This window comes from Archocentrus centrarchus, chromosome 13, assembly GCF_007364275.1.
Source record: "Archocentrus centrarchus isolate MPI-CPG fArcCen1 chromosome 13, fArcCen1, whole genome shotgun sequence".
In the NCBI taxonomy this organism is placed as follows: Eukaryota; Metazoa; Chordata; class Actinopteri; order Cichliformes; family Cichlidae; genus Archocentrus; species Archocentrus centrarchus.
Window position 1 is genome coordinate 7,858,281 of NC_044358.1, and position 14,287 is coordinate 7,872,567.

The window sequence follows — 14,287 nt, forward strand, 5'->3', positions numbered from 1 at the left end:
ATCATATCACCTCTGCATACATCCCTCTGTCCTTCCACATCTTTTCTTTTTCCTTCCTTCGTTCTCCCTCCATCAGCCAAATGTCACATTGTCCCACCGGGTCTCCAGTTAGAAATCATCTAGTATAGAAGATGACAGCAGGGCTTTTAGGCTGAGATCAGATCAGAAAGGTTTTCTCTCCTGCTCACACTCAGAGCTGAGCGTTCAGTGTCACTGCCACAGACAGCAGAGCAACAAACGTATCATCCTTGGTGCTATGTAAAATTTAGAAAGCATCATTTATGTATCTAAGAAGAGCTGGAAGAGGTTCAGAGTGAAACATTATGACAGTGCTGGATAATGATAATCTTTGAGACAGACATTTGTGTTAACCAGATTTTGACTGCAGTTTCCTTTTCATGTAGCATCACCAACATGACAAAGTTGTTCAGCTTGTTTCACAGGGAGCGCTAACCTTGAAATTATCACTGAATACCCGTGAGCCTGCACTGTCAAACTATGAAATGAACTTCACATTTTTTCCATTTTTTAATACACTCTGAAAAATCTAAAATGTTTCAGATGTTTAGCATTAGCATTTCTGAAATACCTTAAAAAAAATAAATCCAGGATTTCTTGCTAGCTGTATCTAATTGGTGCAAGAAACCACAGAAAACAACTGGGGCAACCTGTCTCCATATGATTATATACTGCTCAAAAAAAATTAAAGGTACACTTTTTAATCAGAGTATAGCATCAAGTTCATTAAATTTCTGGGATTTTGATCTGGTCAGTTGTGTAGCAGAAGTGGTTGTTAATCAGTTTCAGCTGCTTTGGTGTTACTGAAATTAACAACAGGTGCACTAGAGGGGCAACAATGAGACAACCCCCCAAAACAGGAATGGTTTTACAGGTGGAGGACACTGACATTTCCCCCTCCTCATCTTTTCTGACTGCTTTTTTACTAGTTCTGCATTTGGCTAGGGTCAGTGTCACTTCTGGTAGCAGGAGGTGATACCTGGACCCTACAGAAGCCGCACAGGTACTCTAACTCCTCCAGGACGGCACATCAATACGTGCCATTGCCAGAAGATTGTCTGTGTCTCCCAGCTACTGTAGGAGAGCTGGACATGGCTGTAGAAGGTCCTTAACCTATCATCAGGTCCGGCATCTGCTCCTCAGAACAGGATAAGCACTGCCAGAGCTACAAAATGACCTCCAGCAAGCCACTGATGCAAATGTCTCTGACCAAACAATCAGAAACAGGCTTCACAAGGGTGGCCTGAGGACCTGACATCCTCTAATGGGCCCTGTGCTCACTGCACTGCATTTCTCATCCAATCACTTCCCCAGGCTTTTTTCTGTCCTTTCCTCCATCTGCACAAAGAAGCTCCTGATGCTCATTCTTCTTGTGTCCCTCATTTCTTCGCTCCAATGACTCACCTGTTTTTTTTCTCTCCTGTGCTCTCTTTTGCCTCATTGATATTTAGAGAATGAAAGGAAACAAAAGTGAGGACATGCAGCGAAATCTTCACTGTGACCTTGTGTGTGTGTGAGGTTCAAAGGGAATAAGCCCTATATAGTGGAGTCAAGTTTTCAGAAATTGAAATAATTTGAAAAGAGATAATTTGATTTGATGTCAGTTGTAAAGTTTGATTTGGTATTTGTAAAGCAGACACATGAACGTGTCCGCTATTTGGTCATCGATTGATTCCCATTTTCCCGGTGTTAGTGGATTATGGGATCATTGTTGAGCCCTGCTGTCTTCTTCCTTCGGCTCAGATCGCTGACAGTCTGCCAGGTGGTTCCCTCAGGTGCAGTGCTAATTGTGTAGCTCTGACTCACTGCTATCAATTACACACTCGGCTTGTTGGCCAGCTCGCACCACATGTAGGCTTTTGTATTTTTACACCTGTACTCAGGAAGCCGTTTTTGGCATGTTCCCCTCATGCTTCTGTGGGTTTATGTGGTGAAAAAGTGCTGGGCATTTCACAGGATGTTGTCTGGATTCCAGTCTCCGAGGAATTTAAACAAAACAGAGTAATATTGTTTTCTGCACCCTCTGATTTTTGGGCCACCAGACATTTATCTTTGGATGCCTGCCTGTTTTGTGCATCCTATCCATGAGTCCAGGCCTGCCTTGAAAATTAGATTTTCAGTGTATTGATTAAAGGACCACATAAACCGTGTATACTTTTATCCCAGCTTGTCCTTGCAAAAGGATTAAAGTTTATACATCTGTTAGCAAACTTTTGGTTGCTAGAGTTCAGCCCTCTTTGCATGTCTGTTTAAAGACAATGATCCTGGGTTATTATAACCATCTGTTTAAGTTTGAACTTTTGAATGAATCAGCATCAGGTTGCCCATTTTTACCATCATCATGATTTTCTTTATATAAATTTATATATGAAGTTACTGAATAAGATGAGGTGTTCCTTTATGATTCTCCATGGAGAGGTTGTAAAGAGGAGATTCATATGAATGTCTATATAAAAAATAAGAAAAAAACATAAAATATGATAAAGAGACAAATCGCTCTGTGTGTGTATTGTCATGTGCAGAGTGCATCTTGTCTAACAGTTTAACTAGAAGTGCAGTTGAGCCAATTCAGGAAACAAACCTGCAACCTTTCCCCAAAAGAAAGTAAAGGATAGATGCAGGTTTAAATACTCTCCATTTAATGCTGGAGCATAAAGTGAGTGGAAGCTTTCAGCAATTTCATGCACATAGAATATAAACAGGAAGCGGTTGGTATAAAATGTAACCCGTGTGATTTGGATTTAGTGTCACAGCTCATAAAAATCCGGAGAAGCTCCATTTAATTATGTTTGTGAAAACTGCATTATTGATAAAGCTTCCATGAACAGACACAGAGGCGACACTTCAGGTGTGCTCATCTCTAAATCGTGAATTCAGCATTATTCATATCATTATTACCATTACATTACTCGAAACCCTAAATGATACGTGTATCCACGAGAGCATATTTACACTCTTATTATCTGGGATCTTTTCTCAGTTTCATTTTGTGGGATTCTAACTTGTTCTCTGCCCAAGGCAAGGGTAAAAGAAAATGTAAAACTCAAACATAAAGGATAACCTTGAGTGGCTGTAAGCTGCAGCAATTCATTTTATTTGAGTTCTTAATACCTCAGCAGACATCTGAATGTATTTATACAAGGACACAAAGTTTCTGTTAGTCCTGTATGAGTCAGGGGACTGTAAATACTTAGAGTCACTTATTATTTGTTTTCATTTCCTGTGTCATTCATTTTCTGAATAAAACATGTAAAAACAAACAAGCAGAATTTTAATTAAAATTTGGCCCTTCAGCTTCATCTCTGAATGATCACCCTGGTCACATTTCCATAAAGGTCACAAAGACAATCTCACCATGCTGAACCTATTTCCAGTGTCAATGCATGATGTCCCATTAAGGACAGGCTTGCACTGTAACTGTGCACATACAGTATGTGTCTTTCCAACATGTCGAGTTGCTCAGCTCACTTGAACACAATTCAGAACAGCATTTAAATGATAAAACAACCTCATGCTGCCCAAACTACTCTCACTAAAGCATCAGCGCTCCTACTAAAGACACAGTGGTATATAAAAGTTTGGGCACCCCTGATCATTTTCATGATTTTCCTTTATAAATAATTGGTTGTTCGGTTCAGCAGTTTCAGTTAAATATATCATATAGCAGACTAACAGTGATATTTGAGAAGTGAAATGAAGTTTATAGAAAGTGTAAAATAATTATTTAAACTCTTCCTATAGCTTCTAATGAGAGTCTGGATTGTGGTTGAAGGTATTTTGGACCATTCTTCTTTCCAAACCATCTCCAGTTCAGTCAGGTCTGATGGTTTCTGAGCATGGACAGCCCGCTTTAAATCCCACCACAGATTTTCAATAATATTCAGGTCTGGGACTGAGATGGCTGTTCCAGAACGTTCTACTTGTTCCTCTGCATGAATGCCTCAGTAGATTCTGAGCAGTGTTTGGGGTCGTTGTCTTGTTGAAGTATCCAGTCCCGGCGCAACTTCAACTTTGTCACTGATTCTTTAACATTGTTCTCAAGAATCTGCTGATACTGACTGGAATCCATGTGACCCTCAACTTTAACAAGATTCCCAGTACCTGCACTGGCCACACAGCCCCACAGCATGATGGAACCATCACCAAATTTTACTGCGGGTACCAAGCATTTGTCTTGGAGTGCTGTGTTCTTTTTCTGCCATGCATACCGCCCCTTGTTATGCCCAAATAACTCAATTTTAGTTTCATCAGTCCACATCACCTTATTCCAAAATGAAGCTGGCTTGTCCAAATGTGCTTTAGCAGACCTCAGTGACTCTGTTTGTGGCGTGTGCGCAGAAAAGGCTTCTTCTGCATTACTCTCCCATACAGCCTCTCCTTGTGCAAAGTGCGCTGAATAGTTGAACGATGCACAGTGACACCATCTGCAGCAACATGATGTTGGAGGTCTTTGGAGCTGCTCTGTGGGTTGACTATGACTGTTCTCACATCCTTCGCCTCTGCCTCTCTGAGGTTTTTCTTGGCCTGCCACTTTGGGCCTGAACTAGAACTGTGTCTGTGGTCTCCCATTTCCTCACAATGTTTCTCACAGTGGAAACTGACAGCTGAAATCTCTGAGAGCTTTTTGGATCCTTCCCCTAAACCAGAATGTTCAACAATCTTTGTTTCCAGCTCATCTGAGAGTTGTTTTGAGGCTCCCATGTTGCCGCTCTGCAGAGAAGATGCAAAGAGGAGAAACACTTACAATTGGCCACTTTAACCCTTTCTCATCATTGGATTCACCTGTATATGTAGGTCAAGGGTCAATGAGCTTACAAAACAAATTTTGTGCTCCAATAATTAGTGCTAAAGGTATTCAAATCAACAAAACGACAAGGGTGCCCAAACTTATGCACCTGCCTAATTTTGTTTAAATAATTATTGCACGCTTTCTGTTAATCCTATAAACTTAATTTCACTTCTCAAATATCTCTGTGTTCATCTGCAATATGATATATTTAACTGAAATTGCTGATCCAAACAACCAATGATTTATAAAGGAAAATCATGAAAATTATCAGGGGTGCCCAAACTTTTGCATACCACTGTACCTGAAATTTAGTTGCGGAAAAGGTGCAGTTCCTTTTGTGTCCACTTGAGGCTGGCTCTATAACTGTGTCAATGAAAGCACACTTGCATGGCACAAAGTTCGGTTTTGGATATAACAACTGTGCAGATGGTGATTTTGTAAATCCCTCAGATGAGTACCGTTTAGTCTTAAAATTACAGCTTTGATGAATGTTTCAATGAAATAATCTGACAAATAATATGACCTGCTGTGAGTTACAGCACATAATTGTCTGAAAGCATCCACAAACATCCCAGAGTGTGCAAAAGATGCTGTTTTTGTGCCACTCTGTTGCAGAGGCGCACACCTCTGCACACACTAAATTTGTATTTTACTCATAACACCAGAGGATGTTTAAAGGTCTTATAAAAAAAGGATTAAAACAATAGTAATGTGAGCTTTAGAAGCAAGTAAAATATTTTACATTTGCTGTGAATGACTCCAAAACCTCAGACTCAGTTTCCTGTAATTACATCGATCTCTCTGCCTGATCATGTTCTCATCTTTCCAATGATCAACGTCAGCACAGTTACATTTGCCAATTAACCCCTGACATGACATCCCCATGACATCATCACTGTAAAATGCTCCACAACAACCAAAGGCATTATACAACTTGATGAGCAAACTGTGCAGGGACCATTTCAAAGATAGCCGGTTCACAGCAGCAGGTGCTTCATGTTGTAGGGTAAAGGGCTCGACATGTTGGGGGCTGAGGGGGGAAAAGAAGACAGGAAAGATTTTGTAGAGATCGCAAACAACAAACAGGACATGATACAAAATACAGCATAGATGAGGCAAACATTCAAACCACGGAGATTAAATAAGCCCCACTTAATATGATACTTTCATGGTGCAAATTTTTTATTGTGTACATTCAGTATGCTCTGCATTTCTCCATTAATATTTTAACGCGTTGTTGGTGTGTCTTTGGGAGCAAGCTATGGGCCTAAATACTCTGCACATCAGTCCCACTGAGGTGTTTACAGTTCGTTGTGTTTTCTTTACTTTCACACTATCAAAGCTGTAATCCGGTGAGTGCTGCTGGCAGCTGGTTACAGAACATCACTGTGGTCGTGCAGATAGGAGAGAGGCTCTGCTCACCGTCTATAAGCAAAATCTTCAGATTCAAACTGTTTTGCTGGTGTTCATCAAGAGAGCAGCGAGAGGTCTGCTGCTCATTGGTCATATCTGGCCTTCACACTGTCCTGTGGTAATTTAAGAGACAAATACAAATTAAACAGAATGTCTTTTGTTTTTCAAAAGTAAGAGAGGTGGTGAAACATCCTGAGCAGGGTTAAGCTGGCTCAGAGGAACCTGAAGAATTTTTGGAACCTGCTTATAGTCGAGAAGTTCAAATACACAAGCTACAAATTATTTATTTATTAATATGAAATGCAAATTGTAAAAATTATTTCTTAAAACGACCTGTACAGAATCTCACAGATGGAGGTTTTTTTCTTCAGTTTCTCAAACTGCTCCTCTTTCCTCTGAGCTACACAGGGAATTGAACTGCCCACCGTTGCACCGCTGCAGTGTAAAATGTATTTCTGGTTCTATTGAAGCCTCAGGTTGAACCTTGACTTCACCTCACAAAAACAAGGCCACAGGCGCTAATAGTAGCCGCACGTTTATTCTTTCTCAGAGAGTGCTTCCGGCACTCATTTAACCATTAGCCTGACCCAGAACGCTGCAGCACTTATAGACCAGATCTCTGTAATATACCAGCTGACACACACACACACACACACACAGTCAGAGCTACAGTCTTTTCCTTTGTATTTTTCCCTCCTTGTTTCTCTCTGAAACACACCTGCCTGCACATTCAGACACAAAAGTGCACTGGCGATGCCCACAGGGTCAGGGTCGCCTTTATAATTCCATTCCTTGTCTCGTCACCTCTGCTCCAGTGTTGATAAATAGGAAGTGCCCTGTACCACCTGACACCTGAATAATGTATGCGGCCCACAGGTACACACAGGCAAAGGCATCTGCAGGAGAGCACACACATTTGCAGGGGTGACAGAAGAATGAGCACAGCTACCGGCTGAAATGAAAACACAAGCTTTTATTTTGGCGCTCTCATTCAGTGCACCTCAGACCATAATAATGGATCATTGTTGAGATTTCCCATCTGCTGTGATTAGGACCTCAAACTTTTTTAGACAGTGTTGCTCCTTATCTCCAGTCTTTTCAGAGTTTAATTGACTTTATCACTATTCCTGCCATACTGATGAGGAGATGCGATGCAAAGGAAGGATGTGACAGCACCTACAGTATTCTCTGTAATTCTACAAAGTGGGCTTATCTGAGGTCATTTGATGGGTGGCTATTGCTGGATTTACTAATGCTTATCAAGAGTGGGCCAGCATAGGTTTTATGAAACACAAGAGTAATGAAATACAGCTGCATCTGCATTAAAAAAGCAGTATTTAAATCTAAGAAGCCATCACCTCCTGCATGGAGGGGTTTGGTCCATCTCTCTGTCTGCAATTATAACGGACCTCCTTTAATCTTTTTCTCCGTGTGTGTGTGTGTGGGGGGGGTATAGTGTTATAGCAGTAATCTGGGTGTTTCAGAGGGTGGCCTAGTTTACAGCTCCCATGTTTCTCCAGTCAGTTATCATTCCACCAATAACATCTCACATCTCTCTGCAGCCACGAACACTTTATCTGTCTTCTTCTCCTTTGTCCTGAGCTCTTTACAAGCTGTTCTCTCATCTCTCCTCATCACTAAATGGGCTCAAATTACACTGTGCAATCAGAACAGGCCGTTGAGGGTGGCAAACATTTAAAATTCTTTACTGCTTGTTTTTATGCCTGAGCATCCACATAAGATTTATTTCTGAAGTTTTGAAAAGTAAAACATCAACTCCCGTCAGAGGGAAACCTTAAATGATGTGCATGTGTTTATAATATATAACCTTCTTGTCACAGAAGAATGCATCTGTTAATCAAATGGAAGTACAAGAGTAGTTTTTTTTGCAAACACGGTGCGCCTGAAGGAGCATGTGGTACAGTGGTGGGGCTGTGGTTTTCTAAAAGCTTATTGAAAATGATGTAGGCCTGTGGTGTAAAGGGGGGAAAGCAATCTTTTTATACACGTACAATTTAATAAACTTTCATTATTGCTTTAGATTATTTGATGTCTTTGTAGGCACAGACTTTTTTATCACCATGTTTCCCAGCACTATGGAAACACTACTGCAATATTTTGTCCTTTCAATTCTAGCTATGATAAATGTCTGCATGCACCATGATTTTGACTTTCTTAGTGTGTGGACTGTATTATTATGATGGTTCTCCTGTAACTAGCAAATAAATCCATAATTCTATCCTGTAGTTTCAGGCCCCATTTGAAAGCTTTGTTCTTTTTAATACTTTGGGTTTTTTTTATTTCCTTTTCACTTGTTGCTTGGGTTGATTTTAAATACCAAAACTACTTTGATTAGGTGATTTGGGTTCAAATACTCCCACAGAGCTTACCTAGAAAGGTCATAAGTGTTCATATGTGACAGGATGGGAATGACAGACGTCTGTAATGTGTGACTGTGAGAGGCATAATGGCAGCATTTAACCCTGGGAATCTCAACAGACTGGTTTTTCTCATCGGTTTTGAGGCTAAGGGAAAAGCAGAATCCAGCAGAGTGGATGCACCATAACATCAGCCAGTGTTTGTGAATTGAAGCAGATCATAACTGATCATAGGCTAGTGATATTACAGTGTAAAACATTCACAGCTTTATCTCATTTCTTTGACTGTAATGGCACAATAATTTATCTGGTACTTTTCAATACTATTTTTCTACACGTCTTTGCGTTGGTTTTAAACTTCTGCAGTTGCCCTCTGCTGGTCAGAAAGTTATTTAAGGCAGTTATGTATTGGTTTCCCTTTTTATAAATGGTCTGTCTGTGCTCTGAATATTCCCCTAAAAAAACGTTAGTGTTTCAGTCAGCTGACATTAGCATTTCTGCAGCTAACTGTGCTATTTGTGGTTCAGCAGCTGCTTCACGTGCTCACTGGTTTGGCTTGAGAACAGCCTAAAAAAGTGTCATTTATTCAGAGAAAATTCACCGTTAATCCTCTTTGAATAAATGTCAGAATGCTCCTGCAGGTTATTACAGTTTTCATCAGCTGTTTTGCAGCAGTTCCTTGTCTGGTTTTCAAATGAACTTAGAGTGCCTGTAAAATAAGATACAAGACATCTTTCTGTTAGCGGTGCAGGTAAAAGGTCAAGCAAATAAACCCTGTGCAACTATCCCTTGGATGTGTTATACCAAAGAAAGAAAGGCCACTCACACAATATATCTTCTTAACACAATAAGAGCGGACTGATTTTGTTGTTGCTGTTTAAGATGAATATACTTCTGTCATCTGTTCAGTGTAACAGCTAACAGAACATAATTCAGCTTCTCAAGTTTTCTGACCCAGAACTGAAGAATGTAAAGCTGTTTGCTATCATCGCTGCACCTTCCTCTGTTCATAATTCTATGTGAATTTATCTTTTTCTATATTTTTTCTTTGTGTTGTCTCCTCCATTGTTCTCTCTCTTCTTGTCTCCTCTTTCATGACTTCTCTTCAGTGTCGTCTTCTGTGTTTTCTCCTTTCCTACAGTCCTCTCCTCACCGCTGTCTTCCTCTCCTCTCCCCCGTCTTTAATCTCATTCTACTTTGTACCCTTTGATTTTCAAGTTGACAATTGAAAAAGCAGCATCCCTCTCTGCTCCCTCTTCTTATCTGTTCCTCTGTGTGTATAGTCTCTCTAGTTCAATTTTCTACTTCAGTTTTAGTTTTTTATTATTGGAAAACACATTTTCTATTCACCTGAACACTGAGTCAGACCTCTACTTCGCGCTCTCTCCAGCAAACCTGGAACAAAAGTCATTACAGCCAGCAAAGCTGCCATACCAGTACGTGGCAACACCGTAATCGACGCTTGTTCGTTCCTGGACACCAACGAGTGTTGATTAGACAGCAAAGAACTGAGATGGAGCGATAAAGGAGAGGTCATCGCTGTGCAGCAGCACTTTTATTTCACTGTTCATCTTTCCAGCCAGAAGGTGTTAAAAAAAAAACACCATCATGACAGAATATGAGAGAGGAAACAAAGATAAACATCAGCAGTAGAGGAGATAAAATAAAACTTGAAATGACAAAACTTAAAATGACAAACTAAGTCAATAACATCAGATACCAGATCAAATCCATTAAAGATGAGATTTGAAATGAAGAAAATTAGGAAGCACATTACATTACTGCTTACTAAGAACATTCTAGTAACAGTTAGGACAGTGGTGGGCCTTGACCATATTTTATATAGCACATATGCAGATTGAAGCCTCAAGAGACCAGCATGGTTGTGTGTTGGTATGTGTAGAGCCTACACAGCTCACCAAGGGGCAGCGACAAAAATATATGGAACCAGTCTGTGGGCTAAAAGAACAAAGGGAGAGAGGACAAAACAGAGTATAGAATAGAGAAGACAAAACTTTATGACATTCAGCAGTGATGTATATGTACCTGGGGAGTGAAACATGATGAATGGAGAAGAAATGCTCAGTATATGACAGGATCCCAGGCAGCCTGAGCCTATAGCAGCATTGTTGCAAAGGGATATTTCAGGGTCGCCTCAGCCAGTGCTGACTGTAAGCTTTATTATGAAAAAAAGAAAGTTTTAAATCTAATTTTAGAGGGTCTCCTGATTCCAAACTGGGAGCTGGGGCCTGATAGCTGAAAGCTCTGCCTGCCTTAGAAATTTTAGGAACCACAAGTAAGTGTGCCATCTGAGAGCAAAGTGCTCTATTGGGGTAATATGGTACGACGAGGTCTTTAAGACATGATTGGCCTGATTACTCAAGACTTTGTGTGCGAGGAGAAGGATTTACAGAGAACCATTGAAGAGAAGCTCATATAGTGGAAATATGATCTCTTTCTTATCCCTGTTAGTACTTTTTGCTGCAGCATTTTGGATTAACTGAAGTTGAATCCTCCTTGAGTTGTGACTTTGTGAGGTGCAACCTGGCAGCATCGGATGGACCGATGAACCCCAGAGGTGTTCTGTTGGATTTAGGTTGTGGCAAATGTAGGGGCCAGTCAATGGTATCATTTTCTTCATCCTTTAGGAACTGCCTGCATACCCTCGCCACATGAGGCCAGGCATCATCATGCACAAGGAGGAACACAGGACCCACTGCACCAGTGTAGGGTCTGACAGTGGGTCCAAGGATTTTATCCTGGGTGCCATTGCCTAGCGTGTAGAGTTCTGTGTATCCCTCCATGGATGTGCCTCCCCAGACCATCACTAACTCACCACCAAACTGGTCATGCTGAATGATGTTACAGGCAGCATAACGTTCTCTACAGCTTCTCCAGACCCTTTCACATCTGTCACATGTGTTCAGGGTGAACCTGCTCTCATCTGTGAGCACCTGCCAATCCTAGTATTTGATGCCAAATGCCAATCGGGCTCCATGGTGCAAAACTAGTGAAAAAACTGTCAGAAAAGATGAAGAAGGGAAAAATGTCAGCAGCCTCCACCTGTAAAATCATTGCTGTTTTACGAGTTGTCTCATTGTTTGTACGTGCTGTTAATTTCACCAAAGCAGCTGAAACTGATTAACAACCCCCTCTGCTACTTAACTGCCCAGATCAATATCCCAGAAGTTTAATTAACTTGATAATACACTCTGATTAAAAAGTGTACCTTTGATTTTTTGAGCAGCATATATAGTTTGTGCATACAGAGGAGATGTTCTTTACCGTAGATGATTATCCGTGATCTAGCTCTTAAAACATGTTGAAGCATCCATCTATTTTCTGTCTCTGGGTCTGAATCAGAGATGCTCAGACGTTCCTCTCTTCACCCACCTCCTCCAGCTCAGATACTGAGGCATTCCTAAGCCAAGCAAGAGACATAATCTGCCCATAGTGTCCATGATCTTCCAAGTTGGACATGCATGAAAAACCTCAGTGACGATGCATCCAGGAGACATTCTAGTCAGATTCCTGAACCACCCCAGCTGTCCTTTCTGATGTGAAGGAGCCATGGCACCAGTCTGAGCTCCTGAATGACTGTTCTGTTCCCACTGGCTCTACCGCTGAGTCCAGACACCTTTCAGAGGACGCTAATTTTTCTTGTATCCAGGATATTATTCTTTCTGTCACTACCCACAGCTTCAGGGTAGAACTGCAGATCAACCAGTGAAGAAACAGCTTTGTCTTAATGCTCAGCCTCTCCACCGTTACAGCCAAATACAGCATTCTTGTCACTGCAGATGCTGCATCAGTTTCCTGCTTTGAAATGCATATCAAAGAGTTATCCAGCCTTTCATCCTCTGAATAAGAATAATTTCTAGAATTAAACTGATCTGGAAAAGAATCTGGAAAAGGTCATTCTTTCAGAGTCAGTAACCTCCTTTAAAAATACTACAAGTTCATGACTTTATGGTTCCCAAAGTTCAGAGTGAACTTCCACTGTAGTGCGGTTGTAACATGGAGGTACTGAGGCCGGAGTCAGGAAGAGTGAGTCCTACTGAGACTGAAAACATTTTCCACTAATTTACAAAAGAGACAAAATGAAAATGGTTTTGTAATATGCAATAAGTTCTACCAAGGTTGACTGGGAATCTGATGAATGTGGAAGAAAAAACCTTTAATATTTTGTGTTGAAGAAAAGATTTGTATCAAACTGTCCATGATAGTGAAAAATGAAAGCAATTTTGCTCCTTTGATGAACTACTTAATCTGACCTCAGTGGTGCTTATGTTGAAACTAGAATGAAGACTTTGGACACGTAAAAACACCAATTTGCCAACATGATCTAGGCTGCACCGTCCTTACAAGCTTTTTTGAAGCTGTTATTGGATGTGAAATTCTTGTTTCATCTTTCAGTCTGACACCAGGTCCCTGACCTTTAAAGCCAACTGACAATGACAAAACATTTCAAGAAATATAAAAAATGCTACAAGAAATGCTGTGATCTCTTTTTCTCCACCAAAGGCAGGTCAAAATAACTCACCATGTTGTTCCCTCCCTCTTTCTGTCTTTCAGGATGATCCCAGCTAACCACAAATACTTCCAACTGAGTGACCTGGCGTCATCGCGAGATTATGAGCTGTGCGTTTTGGCCGTATACGACGATGGCATCACCGCCCTGACGGGCACTAAGCTGGTGGGCTGCGTGTCCTTCACGACAGAGTCAGAATATGGACGCTGCCACTCTATACGAGACCAGGTCAGTGTGTTAAAGTGTAGCAGCTGTCTGATCAACTGTGACTCCAGTTGACAACTGATCAAACTGCAGAATTTATTTTATTGAACATAGCAGTTGCTGGAGTTATCAAGAAATTTGATTTTTATTTGCAGTACTGTGTGTGGGGCAGCAACTGTCATCTCCAGGAATTCTGTATTGGAGTACTGTATTATTTGTTGTATGGATCTGTTCTTGGAAAGCAGCAGCAGCAAGATTCCCAATACAGAACAATGGAGGCACCAGTGATAACAGATATAGAACCGGTTACATCAGACAGCGTGAGAGTGGGAGCTGGGGTTGGCATGTAGATATCTAACAGTCACGAGCAGGCTAAAGTAGCCTCAATAATGGATCATCATGGTGTTGATGGTATCAGGTGACCTTTACTTAATCTTAACCTCATTTTCCAGCCAATGAATTATGAATTTGGCCATGTGCAGAAGATGAACCTGGGCAGCTTTTCTCTTCCAGGTTGACGTTAATGTTGGGAATAAACTTTAAAACTTGAACTAAAAAGATTTCAAAATACTGCCCGTAAGCTGTTGGCTTTCCACATGTGGAGCCCATTCTGCAGTTGTGATCAGTGCATCGATAATAAGAAAGTAGAGAAAATGTGTGATCATCGGGATCCTTTAGTGCAGGGAACGTCAACTAGCGGCCCGCGGGCCACATCCGACCCGCCTGAGCTTTCCATCCGGCCCTCCAAAGAGTACTGTCACAGGTACAATACTCCAATCAATCGTCATAACCCGTTAAATACCTGCATCTGACTAGTCTGAATCATCAAACGCTTCCAACCGTGATTTCCGATTGCCCATAAATATATCCATGTTCCTATAACCAATCAGAATGCAAGATCAGACTTCAAGCATTTTGTTTCTGCACTGAGCAGCTGGCTTGTTGGTAGTGATC

At 41.1% G+C, this 14,287-nt stretch overlaps 1 protein-coding gene across 1 annotated transcript in view; it reads left to right on the plus strand.

The window, feature by feature from the left end:
* The window catches only part of LOC115790204 (leucine-rich repeat and fibronectin type III domain-containing protein 1-like protein), a 474,798-nt gene that overhangs the window by 439,441 nt on the left and 21,070 nt on the right, over positions 1–14,287 (plus strand). The window contains exon 12 of the mRNA XM_030743914.1: positions 13,174–13,357. Within this exon, the coding sequence (XP_030599774.1) occupies positions 13,174–13,357 (184 nt within the window). The remainder of the gene's footprint in view (positions 1–13,173; positions 13,358–14,287) is intronic.